A 25,720-nucleotide genomic window follows, 5' to 3' on the forward strand; every position below is an offset into this window, starting at 1 on the left:
TTTGAAATGAAGTTTATACTCCTTCCAAGAGTAGGGTAAGTTTTCAACAAGACACTGGGTCATAAAACTTTTGGGTAGACCATCACCTTCTTTGGCTAATTTAGCAACTATGTTATGAAATGCATGAATTTGAGAAATAATATTCTTTTCATTGGTCATTTGAAAATGTAAGAAATTGCTTGCAGCAAATTTCTTAGTACCATCATCCTCAATCACATATCTACCAACTAATTCATCACATAAATCTCTAGCAATTGTAAAATTGCAATAAACATCAAACAATTCATTAGATAAAGAATTCAATATAGTATTCACACATAATGTATTAGCCATCTCCCAATTTCTTAATTCTTTGGATTGTTTTTCAGATTCCTCATCTAGTCTAGGCTCAGTTAGAACACTAGAAATTTTTGTAAAATATAACTGCAAGAACATTTTGTTGCCAATGTTTAAAATTATTCCATCAAAGGGTTTAATTTTTGAAGCATCTGGAAGAACTTTAGCAGCAGCAAGAATTTGTGCATCCATATTCAACCTTTAAGATTGTTGTAAAATTAAATGGATTGTTCAAAAATTCTTATTGATGCTAAATAATATTAATCCGAACAATTAACAATAAGATAAATAGAATACAATAAATCAAAAAAATAGAGCAAGGAAAAATCTCTCGAAGCTAGAGAATCACGCTAGAGCGTTGTTCTTAAAGGTTGATTTCGTGTCTCCCGGAGTGTATAACTCGGTGGGATTAGATCTCTTGACACGCAACCTCCTAGGATTAGACTATAGCATGTACCTTCGTTAAAGACGCACTTTCAAGTAACGAAGATCAAATAAACAACCCTTTGATCAAAGAAGATGAGGGACAAACCCACACAAAAAAAAAAAAAAAAGAAGAAAGGAAGACCAAATTATAGCTCAATGGCTTATGAAAAGAAAATTTGTTGGAAAAATAGAATATGGGTTTAGATGCTGTATGATCATTTTCTTTTGGAGCCTAAGAAGTGAGTCCTTGATGCTGGTAGGTGGGCTTAATTTATAAAAAAAAATTGAGCTCATTGCTTTTACTAAAGACCATTAATAGCCAACGGTAAAAAAGCAATGCAAGATGAAATTTTCCTCTTAAAGCCTATGAATAAATGACAAACCATTAAAATCAAAACTCATGAAGGTGACTTAATAACAAACGGCTAGAAAACGTAAGATGAAATATTTTTCATAAAACTCATGAATAAATAATGAAGATAATCTAATGACAAACGGTCAAGCCATAGATTCAGTTTTTTCCTCATAAAACTCATAAAGAAGACTTGATGTCAAATGGTCAAGAGGGAAAAAAAAAAAAAAATCAATGAGAAATAATGACCAATGTTTGTAACATCACAACACGTGTATGTATTATATTAAGGTGCGTTTGGCATTGTGACATCATAAAAAAAAAGGTGTTATTTTAAACCAAATCACAGAAAATAGATCGTTTGAAATTGGGTCTTTAAAAAATTGCGATTTTGAAAACGCACATTTTCTATGTTTTCAAATCGTAGGTAATAGTGTGTTTTTTTTTTTAAATGCACAATTTAAAGGATAAACTACGTTTTTAAAGGTCAAACTGTAATTTTGCCAAACTTCTAACTACGTTTTTAAAAATCACATTTTTAAAGCGCACATTTTAAAATCGCTATTTTTAAATCGTATATTTTGAAATCGCAAATTCAAACGAATCCTAAGAGTAATTCTATTTAGTAGACACATAAATTATTACCATATAACTAGAATGATGTGACAATGAAAATTAATCATTTTTTTTTTTTTCAAGTGCAGTTCAAAGGGCTAATTTTTATTGTCACACCATCCATTTATATGGTACTAATTAAATAACATTATTCTTATGTTAATACTCTAATAAATAATTTGCACACCTATGAAGAAGAGGAAGAGGAGAAAATGAGTCTTGACTATTGTAATACGGTAAGTAATCTTGATAGAGAAATAAAAAAATATTTTTGTATATCGATCATTGCAAGATTGAAGAAAGAATATTGGGGCTAGGTTTCCATTTAGTTTGGCATACACATGACGTAAAGAAGAATTTTATTCTTTGGGAGGTGACAATTGCTTATTATATTTAACTTTGATTTTTGTGTCCAATTAAGATTACTTGCCGTTGGATTCTCAAGGCAAAGAATGGCCCCTTCTACGGGTTCATCTTTTTGCCTGTTAAAATATTTTATATTCTCTCTTCTAGGTTAATTGATATTTTCTTTAATTTAGTCATTTACTTCTGATGTATTATTGAAATCAATTCTCCTTATATGATTATCATGTTTTCATTCATTTCACCTACCACATTTTTCTTATAGAGACATTTTGTGTACGTCATCAATAGTAAAGATGTAGCTTTATCATCAATCTCATTCTCTGTCTTCGTTTCCACTTTCTCTCTTTCATATTTTCTTTTCACTCATATATTTTTACATGGTATCAAAACTTTTTTTTTTTTTTTTTGTGAATTTCAACAAACGTTTATGATGCTTTTCAAATGTCTTTGTGATGCCCCAATAAAATCAATTAACTGGTAATTGACTCCATGGTTCGCTTCTCAACTTTATTTCTCTTAGAACAAGACTCAGAGATCTCATCCTCTCAAAAGAGAAACTGCAGTGAAATATTTTGACTAAAAGACAAAGGCTTTGACCTCGAACGTTTGGCCAAAGAGGTGCGAATGTTCTCTACTGGGGCAAAAAAACCTATTTCGAACCAAACATCCTTTTTAATCACTTCTAAGTACAAACTGACAAAATAAGATTCTTAACATACTCTAACCTCGTAACGTATAACGTGGAGAGACGAAAAAGGAACACTACGGCGGTAAAAGGAAGACAACAAAAAGATGTGGTAGAAATTAACAACCTAAGTGGGGTCTTCTGTTTGAAGTATATTTGTTTATTTGTGTTATTTTAATCTGCCGTAATTCGTAATTTTGTTATGAATATGACTTCAGAAAAGGAAGGGAATGTTTGAAATCTTGATAATCGTAGCAAATTTAGGAAGCCCATAGTTTACGACGACAAACTATTTCCTACGACAAATATTAACTGAAAATTGTGGTCATGCAATTGTACCAAAATTTGACAAACTTTACATCTCGTACTAGTTTGAAACAATAAACCTGGTAATTAAGAAAATTCTTGTTAGTTTGTTTTGATGTAAAATAATTTTTGTATTAATTAGTGTTTAGTGTGACCGAAAATAATAGTCAATAAAAAACATTTTTATTTGATAAAAAAAACTTCTTTAATTTTCATAAAATGGTAACCATTTTTTAAAACCATAAACTATTTTTTGAGTTTGAACTTATTATACTTCAATCGTCGAACCACTGCCAGAACACCCTTGGACCAATTGCCAAAAAACTTTGTCAGCCTTAGGTGGTTATTGAATTTTCATAACCGCAACCGCTCCGCCTAAAGTAGTTAGTATTGAGAACACTTATAAAAAACGTTGATAGCACTATATCAAATCTTGTAAGGACAAACATAACAATATCCTTGTCTCATTATCTTGGGTCAAGTACATTTTTAATCCCTTTAGTTTAGTAGTGGTATAAATTGGTCTCGGTGTTATTGATTTTTCAGTTAAGGCTCTGTTAGTTTTGAGGTAAAATGGTTTTTAGAAAATGTTTTCTATATTTTCATGTGTTTGGTGCGACGAAAAATAATAGTCAATGGAAAATATTTTTCGGTTTGACTGAAAAAACCTCTTAAATTTTCGAAAAATGGTTTTCATTTTTGAAAACTATAAACCATTTTCTGAGTTTGAGTATTTTATTTTCAAATTGATAGACCTGGCCGGGACATTGACGAGACCCTCTCAGGACCTTGCCGGGACTTGATCGAGAGCATGACCGGGACCCCGTAGAGACCAGACTGGGACCTCGCTGAGACCCACAAGGACACCATCAAGACCCACCCCAATACTTGACCGGGGCGCGACAAAGACCTATTGGGGCCACCCTGACACTTGATTGGGACCGCAATATATATATATATATATATATATATATATATAAATTGTAATTTTTCATACACGCCAAACATCAAAAAATATTTTACATCAACACAAACGGAACCTAAGTCCGATCCCTAAACATCTTTTAGAATAGAAGTGGTATGATAGGAGTGCAACTTAAATTATGGAACTTTTTAGGTGGGATGTATTTTTTTATTTGAAATAAAAAGTTTATAAAGTACTTGTAATTTTCCCTCTTTCTGTTGCAGCTGCTTGGAATGTGGATGAACATTGGAAAGTGCAAGAGAGTTTTGACTGCGATGTCCGGAGGATGAGCAAGAACAAGTGAATTGTTGGCACAATTGCAGTTCTTGTCATTGCTATATTCTTGATCTTGTAATTTAAGCTTTCTAATAGTATGGACAATTTCTTGGGGTTTTTGTGAGGTGTAAAGAGAGGAAGAGCAAACTTGTTAGCAAGTGCTATTAATTTGCAGAAGTTGGCTAATCACATCAACAAATTGCGTATGCTATATATATATAGTATGTCCAATATTGTGAATTATTGTATTAATGTGTTCTAATTAATTCTTAGTATGTAATTATTATAGTCTTACATTATCTAAATCTAGGAGATAGGTAGCTAGACAGAATGAGATCACTTGAATTATCTTGAATTTCAAATATACCGTTAATTAATTTCTCGATCAATAATTTTGTTTGGCTTGAAAGTATACATCATGTGTGCAGTGTGGGTGTGAGGATTGGCTGTGTAATTGTTTTCAGGCTGAATACAACATATTTAGCAACATGGTTAGAAAGACTTGTCAAAGCTTGGTAGAGAGAAATTTGGTCCCACGTCGTGTGTGTGAGTTGAATAATTGAAAGGGAAAGTGATTAGGAAATTAATACCAATTGCAACCATTATACACCTTTTATACACGAGTAATGCTAAAAAGAAAACCCGTGTTCTTCTTTTATACACAGCTTTTAAAATTATAATTAGATTTGTGATAGATATTATTGGATTTTGATCTAATGGTAATTTTGAAAGCTACGTTAATTTTGGGAGGATATAATTAAGAGGACATTCGTCTTCATTTTAGCATTACACTTCATACACAATTATTAACCAATTTGGCTTTGAGAAAAACTCAAGCCATGAATATGTGCAATTGCATGCATTTTGCGATCTCTTTTTATTTTTTTCCTATTAAAAAAAGGTAAGCGGGAGAGACTAAATATATATATTCTATTTGAACGTAATAATAGTAACACCTGTTTGCTAAGAACAACGCAAAAAAAGCCTAGGCGATGAAAATAACAGGCATTTTTTCTCAAGTCTGATCAAGGCATGAGTGAGTGATGTGAGTCACCCTAATACATATTCAACCATTTGAGAATTTCCTTGATTAGGAAAAAAAAAAAAAAAAAACCACTTTGAGAATTTTCTTAAAATGATGATAAATTCTTGGGGTCTCATTGTTATAATATGGTGTAACCACCAGATAGATCTTAGGCATAGATTCTAACCAATCCGGCTTTGAGAAAAACTGGAGCCAAATCCTAGTGATGAGAATCAACAAGCACCATTAAAGACTCCATTGGATGTTCCAGTTGGGCCTATATTAAGAGCAAGATGCAAGAAAAGTAATAATAATTACATAATTACATGAAACAGTAAACAATAATTACATGAATAATGTTTATCAATGATTGAGGTTCGCATCACCTAGCCAGATATAAAACAGTAAACAATAATTACATGAATAATGTTTATCAATGATTGTGAAGTCCCATTTGAGAAAGATAAGTAATAAACAGTAAATCCAAAGTAAGTTGTCAGTTGTCACAGATTGTTCTGCTGTCTCTATACCATCCCTTTAATGAATTCTCTCCATTTTTCTTTTTCTTTTCCTCAGCTTCCCTTTGTTAAATTAATTCTCAAACCAAAGAAAAAACACGTACAGACATCACCAACTCACCATAACACAGCACAACATTCACATCAGCAAGAGTTGTAGCTTTGATTGATGAGGGAGAGACAGACAGAACAACAAACAAGAAGATGAGGAGAGAGAGAGAGATAGTTCTTGTTGAACATCTTTTGAGGAAAAATAGAAATAAAAATTACAACAAAGAAGGAATGAAAGAAAGATAAACACAAGCTTGTGTTGAGCTATGGGTCCTTTTATTCTTTTAACAAGCTTTTCTGCTCCTTAATTTACTACTATTAATAATACTGTCTCCGCCCGCCTTTTTGCTCCAAGATCTTGGCTGCATGCGCATTTCTTTCAGAGCCTGGCTATTATCTGGTACGTTGTGCATGCATGGGTGTTAATTTGCATATTGTTTGGAAAATATGATACCTTTTCTATGATTGAACGTAGTTAATAATGCAAATATGAGTTGTTTTTTGTATTTATTACTTGGGTGGCAGTCGTACATTTTGTAACAAGACATGATTGTCTGGTTGGTCGGTGAGAAAAACAGGACATTATAAATGCTAAAACTTGATGAATTTGATGGATGTTTTCTTGATCCTTGTTTTGATTATATTCTTAATAGCAGGAATGGGTTCTCGAGATTGGTTTAGGTCCAGAGTCGGCTTAAAGAAAGCAAAAGATGGCACTTCAAAACGAGTACTGAAGGTATTGATCAGCCTTTCAATTGCAGTAACATTGCGTAATTTGGTTGAAGCCAAGCGAGGTATTTTGTTTACCTATCATTGAAAACAACAAATGAGTTTAATGGGACATTATCGTAATATAAAGTTTGGGAAAACATTATTGATTAGGTGATAGTTTGAAGGACGTATGTTGACTTTTTCCTATAAATTATCATTTGTGACATTCTTATCCGATCCCCTTTGAACTAACGTTCTTTTTAATTAGGACCCTCAACATGCTGCGTGTGATTTATGCGTGAAATTTTTTTACGTCAAAATCCAAGGTCTTAAAAAAAAGGTTGAGACATGGTTCAGCTACCCTAAATTGTAAATTAATTTGCTTTCACCCTTGTTTGACAACATTTTCTTCAAGGAAAAATACACTTTTCCCATGGACAAACATGTCATTTGCGGATAGCCCCAAAATACCATTTGTGATACTTGTCCCCTTTGAACTATCCTTTCTTTTTAGAGTTTAGTGTTAAAATTGATGGAAACTTGGCAAGTGATATGACTGTGCACATTTTTTTACATGAAATATCCAAATTACCCTTCAAGAAACAAAAAAAACTTTAAAAAATTAAAAAAAAAAGGAAGTGAGGGGTCTATTACAAGAATTTTGGTATTTAGCTATGACAAAAAAGTCATCGCTAAAAGTCTAAAAGCCGTTCTTGATGAATTTTAACAATGACCTATCATCTCTAATAAGTTGTTGTTGCCCCATTGATAAAGGTTATTAGTGACGACGTAAGTGTCATCGCTAATATATATCACCAACAACATTTGTCCTTGCTTATAATAATAAAAGTTGTCACAAATAATGTAAGAGCTTTAATCGATTCCACATTGCTAATGATAGGCTATTCATGATGATACCTGAGTCATTGCAGATGATACGTGCATGGCCGACCATCTTAGGGTGGTGGAGGTTGTTCAGCCACCTCTAAAATATTTTTTGGAGGTGGCCAAACCAACCCAAAACCTAAGAAGATGGTTTGGCTACACTCATCTCTCACTTTTTTTTTTTTAAAAAAAAAAAAAAAGTACTTTGAATGACAAATCCTTCATTTTAACTCCTGAAATCATTGTTTTCGATGGGTAGATTAATCAGTTGAGACTACGTCTCATGAAGTGATGAAGGCCACTAATTTGAATCTCCCTCCACCTTTTTCTTTTCTTATATGGACATGTCAAAAAAAAAAAAAAAAAAAAACTCCAAAAATCATAATAATCTGGGTATTTCAAACAAAAATTAGTACATTAATATATAATTAAGTCAAATGCTTGACGGAAGGTACCAACTAAAAGAAGAAAATACTTATAGGCGCCAATGTTATTTTGGGTCAAGTGTAAATCAGGCATGAATTAAGTGTGTTTTTCCCATTTATTAAATTATTGTCAATGAAAGGTATCTTTCTTCTTTACGTATGTCATAAGACCGTTAAAAAGTCACAAGTCTTTCTTTTTCATTTTCTTTCTTTCTGAGCAAGTAATTATAAAGTTGGGTTTGGCTACCTCTTAATTTGTAAATTGCTGCGGTAGATACGCTTTGAATTCATACAACATTTTCGTCAGTCAAGGCGATAATAGTGGGTTTAAACCTGACTATTGAGCTTTGAAGGTAACGGTTTTCTAGTTGAAAAGTGTTTCCTGGGTACGTTTAACACGATATGATTCCCGAACTTGAAACGTAAATCATATTGCATTTTCGTCTACTCTTCATATATATAAATGAGAAAAATACAACATATTAAGGAATATTTTGTTTTCATATATATCTATTTCTTTATCATCCCATTCATCTTATTCATAGCCACGTACGCGCGCTCTAGAAGTTCAACCATGTTAATTCCATTAATTGTTTAATTCAACTTGAATAAAAATGACTTGATTCACCTCAAAAATTGAGTGATGAATGATCATATATATATATATGATGAGAAAGAAACTCATAAGAACTGATCATCAGGAGTTACGTACAAGTGAAATATATTAAATTAAGTTTATTGTTTGAGTTTCTTTTTTCTATTTTTTTTTTTTCTATCAAATATGATTTATGATCTAAAGTTTCAATTTATATGGTAAGGTATTCTATGTTGATTACCATATCTATCCGAGAGAACATCCACACCTATAAGAAAAAAAAAAAGGAAAAAGTTCACATATATATCTCCTCAAACTATTACTTAATTGACAATGTTCTCCTACGCTACTAAAAAGTTGTCAATATTTTTGTCCAAACTGCTTGAAAGTTGTCAATGTCCCTCCCAATAACAAAGATACGCTTAGTAAAAAATAAATAAAAACGAGAAACCAAGGGGTGGCCCCCTCTAGCTAGCCCGCAATTAACCACCCCTCAAAATTTATTTATTAATTTGTTTATTTGAAAAAATGGGTTTGGTAGAACCACTCTTAGATTTTTTTTTTTGTTTTTGTTTTTTATTAAAAAAAAAATAGATAAAACATATGAAGATAATAGCAAAAATTAGAGATTTGATAGCAAGAGCTTTGTAAAGTTATTAGGTTATGCACGTTTTCCTTATAAATTTTGATTTTATTAATGTTTGGCTGGCTTGACCGTGAAAAGTAAATTGCCCCATCAATGTTGGACCAGATTAATGTTTCAAACAAGTATACCAGTTGTCAAGTTTGTCAAATTTTGGTGTAACTGCATGACCCCTGTGCCATAGGAAATAGTTTTCAATTCATATTTGTCAACAAACACCCAACAATTTCCCATATGAAACTACCATATTTGTCAAAAGTTTGGCACATATAAGAACATTCAATAAACTAATCTTTCTAGGATTAAATTAAATTACCCATCTTTGTAGTTTCAAAGACTGGGCCTACCCCTAAAGTCGCACCCAGAAAGCAAGGCCAGCGCGCATTTCCTTCACTTGGATGCATAAATAAATAAATAAATTTATAAATTAATTAAAAAAGAAAGTCAATAACGACTGGCTATCATTGTCAAGGTTCCAACAGTTTTCTGAATAAAGCTATTTAAATGTCAGCCATTTGTAGTCTTTTATTGGAGTTCTTCATCATCATAAACCACTACTCTCCTTGTGTTTTTTTTTTTTTTTTTCGCTTTTCTGAGATTGATTTTCAGGTGAAGATGGAGAAGGTAAACTGGAGTAGGCATTGGCTTTCGCTTGTTGGGTGCTTAGGAGTGAATTTGCTCGTCTATTTCTTCCTTATTGATTGTTCTGACAAGGCTCCTTTTAGGTTCTTCCTCATCTCTTTTTCTCCCTCTAGTTTACTCAAAGAGAGAGAGAGAGGATGTCCGGCGGTGTCTGAGAGCCTTAGAAACCCGTGGCAGGCGATGGAGCCGGCCGGCCGACGAGTTATCATTAGCATATAATTAACAAACAGTCTCGTAATTTATGGCCATGCATTAGAAATATTTAATTAATACTGGTTTTGTTGTTTTCTTTTTACGTTTCCTCTTCTTTTGCCTTTGCTTTTAGAAATATAACAAAACATTCTCGGAATACTGCTTATGTTTCTTCTTTGCTAGTTCTAAGCATATGGTTCCTCTCGTGTTTTTTATTAAAGTTAGAGTTCTTAGAGTACTATTTCAGGTATAATTTTTTTTAAATTCCAATAATTTCAAGAATTTAAAGTGCTCTATTACCTCGATATTTACTATTTTTAAAATATTCTAATTATTGACAAAACAGTGACTTAATATGATAAATAGTACTGAAGCAACAAAATCTGAATTATTTGATCCCCCAAAAAAAAAAACTTGAAAAAAAAAAGGATCTTAAAGCAATGAAGTAAAATCACATACTTTTTCAGAGTCTGTTTGAGATTGCGTTTGAGAAATATAGCTTTGAAGTAAAAAAAAAAAAGCTTTTTGGCAAAAACTTTATTTCTAAGATTTTGCCAAACGTGCGTTTTGATCATTTTTAGAGTAAAATAAGTACTTTCAAAAAATTTTACCAAATATGTCAGCTTTTGTTTAGCATGACTTTTTAGGAACTAAAAGCATTTTTTTATACTCTCTAACGCAATCTCAAATAAGCTCTCAGTATACCATTTTGTTGCATGAGACATGTTATTAGTCCTCCTTCCGTCCAATTCTTGTAAATTTACTACTAGATTTGTGGGATTCAGTGCGAAGAAGAATTAAACGTGGAGAGAAAAAGAATTGTTTCTCTTTGGTGCACTAGTGTTGCATGAGAGGAAGACAGTATACACATGTTGTCATATAACGTCGTTAAATCTATTTTTAAAGATGCTTGAGATATTATATTACAATATATATTATGTCAATAAAGTTTTTCTTGACGTGGCATAATTACCATACCAATAATTAGTGACGTGACAAAAAATATGTTATTGTAGACACGTCAATTTTTTTTTTTTTTTGATAGTGTGTATATGTGGTAGGTCAACAAATAAATTAAATATGGTCAATATTTCATTTACGTAACTAGAATGCTGCTTGGAATTAATTAACTAGTCTTCCAATCAGCATTCTTAAGTATTTTACGTCTATATATTGACCAGTTTTCCACCTTCACGGCCAATCACAACCCAATAGGGCCGGGTCCTTCATTCTTTCCAGACCCTTTTGCTTCCCGGTCCAACCCCCGCAATTCACGGCGCATGACTAGCGGGAAAAATATGACACAGAAAAACCACTGCTTCTCTCTCTCTCTCTCTCTCTCTTGCATGCATAGTACAACGTGCACGTATTATTGAGTTATTAAACTTGCTTTTAATAATTAAATTTTATTTCAGTATATTTTAGTTTGACAAATTTATATAAATATATTTATATATATAATTAATGCAGGAGAATTCTTTCCAACGTCAAAGACCAAGAATCTAGTGACGTGAAGCTGTATACCCGCCATCAGCAGGTAAATCCATTGGCTATCTCTTTTTTTCTTTTTTTTTTTTTTTTTTTTTTTTTATATATATATATAAATGTTATTTTGTATTTTTTTTAAGTAATCTTAATTAAAAATAAATTAAATATGTCACCCCAACTGAATATATTGAGAATATACAAAATAATATTTCTCTTTTATATATATATATTATCACAAATTCACAATCTCTCTCTCTCTCTCTCACTCACACACACACACACACACACACATATATATATATATATATATATATATATATATATAAAGAATAGAATTAATATAGCATTTATATATCATTACCCACATGCACTTTTTTTCTTCTCTCAATCTTAAAATGATATAAATATCTTAATGATTAGATAAACAATACTTTTCAGGTGGTGGTGGATAATGGCCTGGTGCAAATCATATTGTCGAGGCCGGATGGTGATGTCTTGGGAATAAAGTACAATGGAATCAGTAATTTACTTGCAGATCGTAATGAAAAAGATGATAGGGGGTAGGTTCATTCGCTTGCACCTAATATATATATATGGGGTAGGTTCATTCACTTGCACCTAATATATATATATATATATAAGGTATGTTTGGTATGTAGAATGATTATTTCATTAAAAAAATAATATAAATTTTATTAAAAATGGAAGAATGTAGAATAAAATAACATTGGTGGCACTTAGAATATAGTCATTTGCATAGCCAGTGAGGAAATGACTATTCTAAAGTTATTCTATTTTGTTTTCTTTTATTTTCAATATACGCAATTATTATTATTTTTTTAATCTAATAGTCATTCTACGTATCTAACGTAACCTAAATTTTGCTTTTAAATTTTGTCATGTTATATATATATATATTACTTATTATTCTTTCTTTGGCAAAATTGAACACGCGCCTCTAGTTATTGGGATGTAGTTTGGAATCAGCCGGATGGTCGTGAGGGAATTGTTGAGAGGTAATTCAATTCTCTTCCCTAACCAATACCTGCATGAATTGAATAATACTATTTTTTACACATATTTGTTATAATACTTTTTTTACATTGACTGACATGACGTGTGTTAAGTAGTTTTCTAGAACACGCCTATTAGCATGAAATTAATTGAATAAATAAGTGAGAATAGTAACATTATACTTGCATGAAATTGTATGATCTACATAGAAAATATGTTTTTTCCAAACTAACATATGTACATGGATGTGAATTATTTGCAGAATAGCAGGAACAAACTTTAAGATTGTAACTGAGCACAAGGACCAAGTAGAGCTTTCATTTAGTAAGACATGGAATCTTTCTTCCCATGAAAAAGGAAGTGTTCCCTTAAACGTAGACAGAAGGTACGTGTGCAAATTCTTTCCTTTATCAATTTTGGAACTAATTAACGGGTGGTAATTTTAATATAGAATTACATATTTAATTTTGTAGGTACATATTGCGGCGTGGAATTTCAGGATATTATACATATGCAATATTTGAGCGCGTTGAAGGGTGGCCGAAGGTGGATTTGGGTCAAATTAGAGCTGTTTTCAAGCTCAAAAAGGACAAGTAAATAAAAAATTATTCATTTCATTTTAAAAATGAATATAAAATAAAGAATAATCATAATAAATATATTTGAAAATGAATGGTCAGATTTCACTACATGGCGTTATCGGATGATAAGCAAAGGATCATGCCAACACAGAAGGACCGGGAAAACAGTCAAGCCCTAGCCTACCCAGAGGCTGTTCTTTTGACCAATACAACCAATCCTAGAGTTAGAGGAGAGGTGGATGACAAATATCAGTACTCATCAGAGGTGAAAGACAACAAAGTTCATGGGTGGATTTCTCTCGACCCGCCTGTTGGATTCTGGATCATAACACCCAGTGAAGAGTTTCGTTCAGCTGGCCCTATCAAGCAAGAACTCACCTCTCATGTGGGCCCTACTGCTCTCTGTGTAAGTCCATCTATTCCATACCTATCATAACTCACTACCACGTCAATGAAATTATCCACTTATGTTTTAATTTATTTCGTACAAAGAAAAATTTCCCACGTGCCTTTAACGATTTTATAGAAGAATAAATCTATTATTGCCACCCATTTTATTACAGCCACTTCACACTAGTTGATGTTATATGGGTTGAATGGTCATTTAAAAAAAAAAAAAAAAAAAAAAAAAACATAAGACTTTCTAACTCCATCCAGCTTATGCCACATCACCGGTGTAAAGTGGGAGTAATAAAATGTACATGAAGTGTGACGAATAGTTGTGAAATAAAATGTAATATTTAACATCACTCTAACGGGATATGAGAAATTGCGGGTTTAAAAGGAAAACGCTTGACTATAATTTCTAAAACAAATTTACATAGCTTTCAATATAAATGTCACATGTCATAATATGAATAAAATAATTTAAGTATTAAAATTTAATAGATAAATTTAATTGTTGGATAGCTGGCATGAAAAGTATCGTGTAGATTGTAATGTTAATTTGTAACGAATTTACAATAAATATTGTAATACTCCTAAAAACACTCAAAATTAAGCGTAAGCTTTATTCATAGTAATAAAGTAACGCATTCATTTTTTTTTCTTTTATAATTAATAGAATTGTTGACGTTCTAATTTGGTTATCCATATTCAGATGTTTATGAGTACTCACTATTCTGGAAAGGACTTAGAGATGAAATTTGAAGATCGAGAACCATGGAAAAAAGTTTTTGGCCCTATATTTGTCTATCTTAACTCAGTTTCTAGTAAAACTGACTCCCAAAAGCTTTGGGTAGACGCTAAAAAGCAGGTATGATTAAATTGAGACATTATTTTCTTCGAATTTCAGCTAAATTATGAAATAATTAACTCACAATTGATTTTTATTAGATGTTGCTTGAGGTTGATAGCTGGCCATATAATTTCACTCAATCAAGAGATTTCCCTTCTGTTGATCAACGTGGAATAGTTTCGGGTCAATTGCTTATCCGTGACAAGTATGTTCCTAACTACTTGTGTATTTTTTAAGCCGGTTAAGCTCGGATTCAATTCTACTTGAAACGAGATTTGTTAAGATTGAGACAAGTATTGGGTTAAAAAAAAAAAAGAAAAAAAAAGTGTGTTCCAACTCCAATACTTTCAAGTCCAACTAAAATTAGACACCTAGCCGAATCCTTTTTATGCATAAGATTATCTCACTTATTTTGCTTTAAAAGGTACATTAGTAAGAGATTAATTTGGGGGCGATCTGCTTATGTTGGTTTGGCAACTCCTGGAGAGGTGGGGTCATGGCAAAGAGAAAGCAAGGTATTTTTTTCATACATAATTTTGGTTTCAATTAATTATGAATGTTAATCATGCACTAATTAGCTATAAATTATGTTTCTTTGTTAATTTTCTTTTAGGGATATCAATTCTGGACCCAAGCTGACAATGAGGGACATTTCGTGATCAAAAATGTCAGACCTGGAGACTATAATTTGTATGCATGGGTCCCTGGTATTATTGGGGATTATAAAAATGAGACCAATATTACTATTAAACCAGGTAAGCATATAAATGAGCACATGTTATATATTGCTAATTTAAAGAGCAAACCATAGCATTTGACAACGTAAACCCCTTGCTTGTTCTAACACGCAACAACTTGATAAAGCTTAATTTGTTGCTTGTTCGTTACTAATGGTCAATGGCTTTTAGTGCTTGCAGATCAATCCTTGTTCATTAAGATGCAAGATACATCTACTTTTTTTACCATAAGAAAATGAGTTAATAATATTATAATAAAATTCATCTAGTGGTGTTATGGGTAATACAATTTTTATTGTAAATTATTTACAAAATGACATAATAATCTCTAATTGATAAATGATTAAGCAAAAAATTTGACTTGTCACATCAATTCGTAGTATTCCAAACATTTCCAAACATATGTGGCATACGAATTAAACTTTAAATATTATTAGAGAATATCTTAGATCCAATACAAACTAGCTTTCGATTCAACTTGGTGATTGATATAGATTTATTGACATCTAATGCAGGTTGGGAAATCAAAATGGGAGCCCTCGTGTATGAGCCTCCAAGACATGGCCCAACCCTATGGGAAATTGGTATCCCTGACCGCACTGCCGCAGAGTTCTATGTACCAGACCCATATCCAACACTTACTAACCGGTTGTACAACCACTCAGAAAAGTTAGTCACATGCACCAATATCACAAATTGTTGATGCAATCTTAATTACATTTTATTGCTTAGTTTTGAATAATTTAAATTGGCAGGTTTAGGCAATATGGTTTGTGGGACCGATATACAGATTTATATCATGATGAGGATCTCATCTACACCATCAATGTTAGTGATTATCGTAAAGATTGGTTCTTCGCTCATGTTAATAGGTATATAAATATATTTGTTTCAACTTTCTTTTTCTTTGCATGCCTCCTTTATTTGTTTATCAAAATTCTTGGTTCTAATATTGCATTACAGGAATATAAATAATGGGACGTATGAATCAACAACATGGCAGATCAAATTTGAACTTCACAATTTGAACAAGAATGGAACTTACACTCTCCAGTTGGCCTTGGCATCAGCCAGTGCAGCCGAAGTACAGGTACAAAACACAGTTCCAAATCATGTGCAATAGGATACCCTAGGCCCCACCTGCTAGAATGGGTGTTTGGGCTGTCTAGACAACTGCTCGAACACATAGGGCTGTCCTATTACATTGGATCTAGATAACTATATTGAGTGAACCAAATAGGTAGTCTTTTGTTTTCCTTTTTGGTTAATATATATTTTGCTTATGGGGTTTTGATGATTGGATTGCAAGGTTCGATTCAACGACGCAAGCGCCCAACCTGCTCACTTTTCAACAGGATTTATAGGAAGGGACAATGCCATTGCGAGGCATGGAATCCATGGGTTGTATTGGCTTTATAGCATTACTGCAACAAGTAATCTATTCCATGAAGGAAACAACACGATCTATTTGAGACAATCAAGAAGTGGAAACACTTTTCAAGGAGTCATGTATGACTACCTTCGTCTAGAAGGGCCTCCAGGAGCTTGATGATTTACGAGATTTTAGGTCTTGCTTCCCCTATTGGGAACACATAGTCACATATAGTTATCATGTACAATTGTATGTAGCTCTAAGAAAAAAATTATTTGTTGTAGTTTAAGGCTAAGCATCAACCTTGATTTCTTAGTTCAAAAAGGAAATGATTTTTTTATGGTTATACTGGTATCCCACCTAATTTCAGATATGTCCCCCTCCATCTTTTACATCTTTCAAATACCTAATTTCCTTTCCATCGGTAAGGAAATCATAAGAAACCTTGTGATGCAGGACAAGGCGAGCCTATTGAGCCATGTAATTTTATTTTAGTTCTATTAGTTGGTAGCATTTAATTTTTGAGAGTTTGTTATTTTGTAATTCAATAATGGAGTTGACCCAATTTCAGTTAAATTAGAGTTAGGTTCAGTCATTGTGTCTATTTAAGCAAACTATTGTACTCCAATGGAGAGTGATTAAAATTTATGAATAGTTAAACATATTTTACCTCATTGAACATGACAAAGAAATTAAATAAAAGAATAATGTTATATACTATACAAACATTTCATAAATATCTCATAAAGTTTATGTGTTGTTGTGCAAATATCCACCTAAATTAATAGGCGAATAAATGTACGTTTTAACTCGCAAGTACACAAGATCAAAATAGTAGTATAAGGTGCAAGTACGATATCATTCCCACGAGGATTGTGTAAATTATACTTAAAATTAATTCCGCAAATAAAACAAGATGAAAGATTGATTTTTGATTTAATAAAGATAAAAGGTAGGGCTTTAATATCCACCACTAATCATGCTCAAATAATATAACAATATGCTAATGTTCTAATTATATTATAAATACTTAATGTTTGTCAACCTAAGGGCATGGGTGTATACTCCTTAAACTATTAATTTTCCTAAACAACGAATTAGGCATGAGTGTCTACTCTAATTCTTTTCTTTCTTAAAAGATTTAGCATGGGTATCTACTAAGTTGTTTTTTAAGAAAGCATAAATCTGTAGAAATCGACGAACACATGGAACCTAGGGCATGGATGTCTACTCTTGGTTTTCCATGTTGATTAACCCAAGAAACCGTGAGGAGATTCTTTTGTTACTCTATCAAGCCAAGGATTCGATCATCTAAATTGACTTAAATAACTAATTCATACCACATGCATTGGCCAAGCACCTTCATATGAGGAATTCGATAAAACAAGAATTAATCAAGTTAAGTATCACAATATGATTATCACAAAGGCACCAATATTGAAATATTAAATAAACATAATTATAGCTTCAATCTAGCCCTACTAAAGTATTTACTATTTAGTTACACATGAATTTGATGCTAATCATCTTCATAATAAAATAAAAAGGAAAAGAATAAACCCGAAAAACGCTTTCTTGAAGAGCCTCCAATTCTTCCCCTTGAAATTGTTTGTCAAAATTGTGAGGCTTAGAGGTCTATTTATAGGCTTTAGGAGGACTCTAGAAACCTTAGGAAATTCGGAGGTCTAGGTCCTATTACAACTAAGGCTTGGAAATCCAAGTTTTGAAAGGAAAATGAGTCTTGGCCATCTTTGGTTTTCCTTCCAGCGCATGGGTGCGCTCGATCCCATATTCCTCTTGTACGCACGAGCGTATCTACGCTTGTTTCTTTGGCTTTGGCGCTCGAGCGTTGGTGCGCTCAAGCCTAGGCAATGTGTGCTCGAGCGCATTGCCGCATGGCTGCATGGCTCGAGTGTGGACTTCCTTACCTCCAGAACTTCCCAAAATTGCCGTTTAAGCTTGAATTTTCCATAATGCTTTCTTTTCTTCAAAAACTTATAAAAAGACATAAAACACAAAAACGAAGTAAAATTGCACAAACTAACAAAACTAAGAATTTAACTATTGTAAATTAAGGGGTTAAAATATGAATATTTTAACACTTAACATGTGGCAATGTTTAGTAGTTAGTAGACTTTCTCTTTTAACAAGGATTGATCAAATGGCTACTAGTCATTGTAACGTTAGTTTTGTGGGATATTTATAGGATGTTTGTGCGATATGTAGTATTTCTTAAAAGAAAATCATATTTTTCTCTTAGTCTAGGGTTATCACACTAGTTTTTTTCTTTTTAAACAAACCAGGAAGAGGGAAAGTTAAACATAGGGGTCTTTTCCACTATTAATTTAGATAGAAGAGACAATATAGAGAAAAAAAAAAAAACTTAAAAATACTTTCAAACATAAGATAGGAAGCGGGCCTACTTAACCACTGTGTGCACACAAAAGTTTGCAATTCTAAACATTTCAAAGGCAATCCAAATTTTGAAAAGCTTGCAACTTGATGAATATCTTCAAGGATAGGGGAGAATGCCCTTTCTTTAAAGAGATTGGATTTATTGATTGCAAATATGATGGTTAAAGAGTCCACTTCCAAGAATAGAGAGTTACATGTGCCTCCCCAACAATAGCATCCATAGGAGAAAGACAACTAATGAGGACAAGACAATGGATCAATCAGAGTCAGTAAGGACAATAATTTACCTTAACAGACCCCTAGAGAGGGGGATGCCAAATCTATGAGCCATAAGTGGAATTTTGGCATGCCTTGATATGCCCTCTGTAGTTCTTGTGTTGGCTAATTCGGTGTTCAAAACGGTAGTTCGAAAGCACCAAGATCCATTCACAAGCCAAGGCTGAATTCGAGCAAGCTCGTTCTACCAATGCTATCTGGACAGCAAAATAGCTTGTACGGACAGCAATTCCAGCAAGCTGAAAATGTTCCCCAAAGTAGGCCTTGTCTAGACAGCATTCGTAGGTTGCTGTCCGGACAGGCACTTACCCTGTCCAGACACCCTGTAGGTTTTATGCCCAAAACGTGTTTTTAAGTGGGCCCAGGTCTAGGGTATTGTATTTGATATAAATACATCCTTATAGAACTGGAGAGGTACGAATTTCTACCCTAGAGTTCGTCAGAGGCTGAGCTAAGAGTGATCATATGTTGTGAGCTATAAATCGTTACTCTTAGAGTATTTATGTTAGTTTGATTTTGTGTGCTTCATTGAGAAATCTATCGGAAGGATCCGGTAAAGGAAAATCACGTTAAAGAAGATTGTGAGCAAGGAGACGAGTTGTAGGCTTCTCAATCTTACCGAGCCAAGGTCTTGCAAAGGGTTGTAAGTGTTCCTAGTGTCTGTAATCTCTAGATAATCTTTTGATAGTGATTTCCTGAGTTTAGCTGCCTCGGAGAGGTTTTACTTTTAGAACGGTTTCTAAAAGGTTTCCTCTTCGTCACCAAAATATCTTGTGTTTGATTGCTTTATTGCTTTGCATATTTTGGTGCTTGAATTGTTTATTGCCTCTTATTTGTTAATTCCACATTAATTGGTATTTGGAGTCTGCATAGATTTGATGCCTTGTGAATGTCTTGGTTTCTGGCCAACTAGATTTGATGCAGAGTAACTGCAATTACAATTTGGAACTCATTGGGGTCCTTTTTAGCAATGGCAAGTTGATTGCGAGACCTTAAAATGTCCTTGATCCAAGAATCATGGGTTGCACTTTGAATACTGAGGTATCTAGAGACAACCCCTCCAAATGATTGTTGTGAAGGGGCAATTCAGAAAAATATGTTGAATGGATTCTAAAGGTCTCTTGTATTTTTTCGAAACTAAGATTTGTATATGAATTTTGCATAAATTTCATACAAATCAGTTTCTAAAAGTGACGAGTACATTGCATGTGAAAAACACTTTTTTTTTTAAGAAAAAAAATGTAAAATTAGTCTTTGTAGTTGGTCTAAATTATAAATCTCTCCTGTCATAAGTGAACCCAACGGTCCACGTGATATGTCAAAAAAACAAATTAGTCTCATTAATAGTCAAATTACGTTGAAACATTTGACTGATTCTGTTAGATGTCACATCAACGCCAATAAAATGGCGACACATGTCACTCTTAATAAAAAAATATATATAAATATATAAAACTGTATATATTTTTTTTAAAGAAAACAAAAACAAGTCAATGGGCAACCCCAAAGCCAATGGCCGACTAGGTTCCGTTGTAAAATGTTTTCAGGAAAAGTCATTTTTCAAGAAAATGTGTTTCGCTGGAACATTATCCTGAATTTTGCGCATATACAATGTATAATTAACCTAGAAATTTGAATCTTGGCGAAGTTTTGGTGGTGACAATGTCGGGCCTTTGCAACTTAATGGAACCCGCCATAAACACACACAAGTACATGCCCTGGCAAGGGCTCGACGGAGCCCCAACGAGGTCCGAGCGAGTGCTCGATAGTGTCCCAACTAGTCCTAGCGGTGTCACGACAAGGTTCGACGGGATCCCGAAGGTGTCTTGTCGAGGTCCCAGCAAGTCGCGACTGAAAGAAAGCAAGTAATCTTTACTTTTGGCAGAATGATTATTCTTTGCATTCTCATTGATTATAACAAGACTTTACAAGATAGGCTTTTTAGAGGAGGATGATTATCAAGTTAACAATTACGGTTCATTTGAGATTGCGATTTCAAAACGTGCGATTTAAAAATACCGATTTTAAAATGTATAATTTGAAAACGTAATTTTTAAAAACACAGTTATATGTTTGGTAAAATCGCGATTTGACCTTTAAAAGAGTAATTTAGCATTTTAAAATTGTACATTTTCAAAAAAGCGCATCCATTCAAATCACAATTTTTAAAAAACTCAATCTCAAACAATTCTTCAATTTGATTTAAAATCGCACTTGTTATTTAACTTGATAATGATTTAAGAATACAAATGTGCAAGCATGTATTAGCTAATGATAATAACTTGATCTTTATCTGCAAGTGTTCTAGGAGAGTCCAAGTTGATCTTCAATGATAGTAGAGAAGGTTGAGTCCTGTTGAGAGTGAATGACTTATCCTTTGTGTCTGTATTTGATCAGGTTGGCGCCAAGTATGCTGCAGATGTCAATTGTGATTGCCTTGTTGGCTTAGTGAATGAAGCTAGTCGGTGTTCTTCCTTAACATTGGCAGTGTCCTGTCAAAGTGCCAAACGGGTCCCAGTGGAGTCCTTGCGAAGTCCCGGTGGGGTCACCAGCCTTCATGATGGCTTGACTAGGTTCTGGTGGAGGCCTAGTAGGGATCCGATGGTGGTTTGATAGGATTTCAACAAGATTCGATGGTGTTTTAGTAGAGGTCCGACGATTTGAGAATGAGAAACTAAACCAAAAAAAAAAAAAAAAAAGTTTATACTTTTAAAAAAATAGAAACAATTTTATGAAAATTAAAAAAGATTTTTTGTCAAATCAAAATTGTTTTTTATTGGCTATTATTTTTCGTCGCACCAAATACTAAAATATATAAAAATTATTTTTCAAAAATCAATTTACACCAAATCAAACAAAAAAAGATTTCCGTACAACCCAATTTGTAGGAAATGAAATGATTGGACCAGGTTTATTGTTCCAAACTAGTACCAGATGCAAAGTTTGTCAAATTTTGGTACAACTGCATGATCCTTGTCGTAGGAAATAGTTTTTCAATTCATATTTGTCAACTGCCAACAACTTTCCATATGAAACTCCTAAATTTGTCAAAAGTTTGACACGCAGTAAACTCATGGCTTCCTAAATTGAGAAATTATAGGTTTACAAAATGTTTTTTTTTAAAAAAAAAAAAAAAAACTCTTACAAGTATGATTAAGAAGAAGATTAAATAACTTACTAGATAAGGTATAAATATGTAGTGCAAGAGAAATTTCGGACTTAGAGATGCACCCGTAAAGGAATTAGAATCTTCTCAAGTTCAAATGAATTGGAGAAGATCCTGTTCTTAATAGGGAGGCCATTCTTTGCCTTGAGAATTCAACCACAAGTAATCTTAATTGGACACAGAAATTAAAGTTACATATAACAAGCAGTTCTCACCTCCCAAAGAATAAAATTCTTCTCTCCGTCCCTGGTGATATGCCAAACTAAATGGGAACATAGCCCCAAAATTCTTTCTATAATCTTGCATTGATCGACATACAAAAATATTTTGTTATTTCTCTATCAAGATTACTTACCGTATTACAATTGTCAAGACTCCATTTCTCCTCTTCCTTCTCTTCATAGGTAGCAAATTATTTATTAGAGTATTAACATAAGAATAATTATATACAAACATGTATATATGTACTTTAGGAAATTAAACCAAACTAGCTAATTGTGTCATTTTTAAAGTTACCTTTTTATTCTGAGTTTAATTTAGTTACTTTCTAGTTAAAGAGTCATTCACGGCAATGGATATTGAATATTCTGATAGAAAAACCCATTCACGCTAGTGGATAAATAATAGGGTTAAATACTATTCCAGTACCTGTGGTTTGTACCAAAATCAAATAGCTACTTGGGTTTTCAAAAATATCGCAAATGGTACATGTAGTAAGCCAATAAACACACTTGGTACCTTTGTTAAGATTCTGTTAAGTTTTTTAACCAAATGTCACGTCACCTTTACACGTGGGTGCCACGTGGCGTGGTACCTGAGTTTTTGGGTGCCATGTCATATATATATATATAAATCCAAAAAAAAAAAAAAGGAAAAACCTAAAATCATATTTTATTATTTAAAATCCAAAAAGAACCAAAAAAAAAAACACTAGGCGGGGCCGAATCCACCCCATTGGGTGGTCAACACGCTTTTACTCTACGTCAAGCACCCTCAAGCCGCTTATCTAGGGGTGTCAACTTCAATCTCGCAGGCGGCGGGCAAACCACCCCCCAACCTACTGGTATGGGGTGGATCACCCCCGCATCTCCAAATGGTTAGGCCACCTCCCCATACTGGGGCCTGCCTAGTGGGATGAATCTGCCCCCCATGTAGCCCCCTGGGATGTGATTTGGCTACCCCAAGCAGCCGGCCCCGGTGGTGGGTGGTCGAACCATCCCCATTCAAGGGGTGGCGTGAACCACCCCTGTTAAATGGTGGTCGGGCCACCCCTCATGGGGTGATCTGTGCCCATCCCAAAGATTGTTTTTTTTTTTTTTTTTTTTTTTTTTGAGGGTTTGGCCCTAGGGTGTGGCCACCCCAGCGTATTTTCTTTTTTCTTTTTTCTTTTTTTGGTTTTTTTTTTTATTTTATTTTTAATATATATATGATGTGGCACCCAAAACTCAGGTACCACTCCACGTGTAAAGGTGATGTGGCATTTCATTAAAGAACTTAATGGAATCTTGATAGAAGTATCAAGTGAATTTATTGGCTTACCACATATACCATTTGCGATATTTTTGAAAACGCAAGTGGCTATTTAATTTTGATGCAAACCACATGTACTCGAATAGTATTTAACCCTAAATATTATAAATTAATACAAATGTGTCCATCCAAAACCACAAAATTAAGATGATATCCCTTATATGAAAATGTTGTTTACATGGCCCTTGATGATTATATGGCCAATAGAGGAAAGATGTTGACATACTTCACTCAAACATCCTCAAAGGCACGTAGTATGGCATGCATGATGCATGTCTCTCTCTAGCATTCTCAAGAAAATGAAAAATTGCATCAATCCTTGTCTAACTATAAATCTTATGCCCCATTTGGAATTCTTCAAATCTGACGTCTGCACTCACTAAGATATACACACCATGGCTTCTACAACCCTAAGCCATTTCCTCTGCTTGGCCTCTCTCTTGACTCCGGCCATTTGTGACTCTCAAGCATTCTGTCGCCCCCTCGATGTTTAGGAGCACAACATGTTGAGGAGGCATCAGGAATAAAGAGAAAATTCAAAAATTATTGGACCAGGTTTATTGTTCCAAACTAGTACAAGATGTAAAGTTTGTCAAATTTTGGTACAACTGTATGATCCATGTTGTTTGGTTCGTGGAATGTCTAGTTCATTGAAAAATGAATAGTTACTATTGGGAATGAGAATAGAAGAGTGTGGAATAAAATAGCTATTCATATTTGTTTGTTTGGTTGTAACGCTGGAATAGAACACTAAAAATGTATTCTTTCGTTTGGTACAATGGAATAGGTTGGTAAATGGAATCATATTGTGATCAAATTTTCTAAAATGCCCTTATAATACAAATATAATTTAAATTATTAAGGACTTTCTTTATTTATTTTCGAAAGATAAAGAGCTATATTATAATTTTTTTGTTTTTAATTACTTTAGTATGTGGCCTTATTTTTTTATTTTTCATTTTGCAATTGTGCTACAAAATTATTTATATAAATTAATCACATAATCACAATATCACCATTTAAAAAAAAAAAAAAAAAAAAAAACGAAAAGCACATCTTTGTTTCTCTGTAGAGAAACAGAGAAACACAAATGAGCAACAGAATAATAAAAAAAATAGAGAAACAAAAAATAAACACAAACAGAGAAACAAAAAATACAGAATAATAAACACAAACAAAAAAATTGTAACAGAGAGAAGAGATTGTTTATTTGTAGAGAAACAGAGAAACAAAGATTGTTTATTTGTAGAGAAACAGAGAGATTGTCTTTTCCGTGAAGCTATTCCCTGCTTTGTCTTTTCCGTGATGTCAGGAGCCACAAGGATGAAAAATTGTTTCTTTGTAGAGAAATAGAAAGATATCGAAATAGAGAAGAAGAAAAGAGAGATCCTAACAAAGAGAAGAGAGATCGAAGTAAGAAAAAAAAAGTGTTTGAATTAGAGAGAGGGGGCGAGAGATAAGAGATAGAAGAGATGGAGAGAGAGATACCTTGCACTTGCGAAGAAGAGTTGTAGTTTGAGAACCGGCATGGGTGTCGAGAGAGTGGGATTTTTTGTGCCAATTTATACGATTAATTTAATCTCATATATAAGGATTAAATAAGCCACTCAGTCCCATGGGAATAGATTATTCGCAGGAGTAGTGTATTATCAAACAATGAAACAAAGAAATAACTAACCCTATTACATTTTAAGGGTCTATTCCGCAAACCAAACAGGGCCTTAAGTTTTCAATTCATATTTGTCAATGGCCAACAATTTTTCATATGATCCTAAATTTGTCATAAGTTTGACACGTACGTAGTAAACTCATGGCTTCCTAAATTTGCTAAGATTATCAAGGTTTCAACTTTCAAACATTCCCTTGATCCTTTTTTGAAGTCCTATTTATAA

At 33.2% G+C, this 25,720-nt stretch overlaps 1 protein-coding gene across 1 annotated transcript; it reads left to right on the forward strand.

The window, feature by feature from the left end:
- Positions 1 to 6,577: 6,577 nt before the first annotated feature.
- Positions 6,578 to 16,787, forward strand: LOC132169747 (probable rhamnogalacturonate lyase B). The gene is made up of 17 exons (XM_059580730.1): positions 6,578 to 6,713; positions 6,802 to 6,818; positions 9,788 to 9,903; positions 11,483 to 11,538; positions 11,925 to 12,060; positions 12,463 to 12,516; positions 12,777 to 12,899; positions 12,988 to 13,107; positions 13,195 to 13,501; positions 14,195 to 14,350; positions 14,431 to 14,537; positions 14,757 to 14,847; positions 14,946 to 15,087; positions 15,585 to 15,738; positions 15,825 to 15,941; positions 16,033 to 16,159; positions 16,379 to 16,787. The coding sequence occupies exons 1-17, from the start codon at positions 6,578 to 6,580 to the stop codon at positions 16,616 to 16,618; spliced, it is 2,199 nt and encodes a 732-aa protein (XP_059436713.1). The 3' UTR covers positions 16,619 to 16,787.
- Positions 16,788 to 25,720: the final 8,933 nt, after the last annotated feature.

The sequence above is a fragment of the Corylus avellana genome, chromosome ca2 (assembly GCF_901000735.1).
Source record: "Corylus avellana chromosome ca2, CavTom2PMs-1.0".
NCBI lineage: Eukaryota > Viridiplantae > Streptophyta > Magnoliopsida > Fagales > Betulaceae > Corylus > Corylus avellana.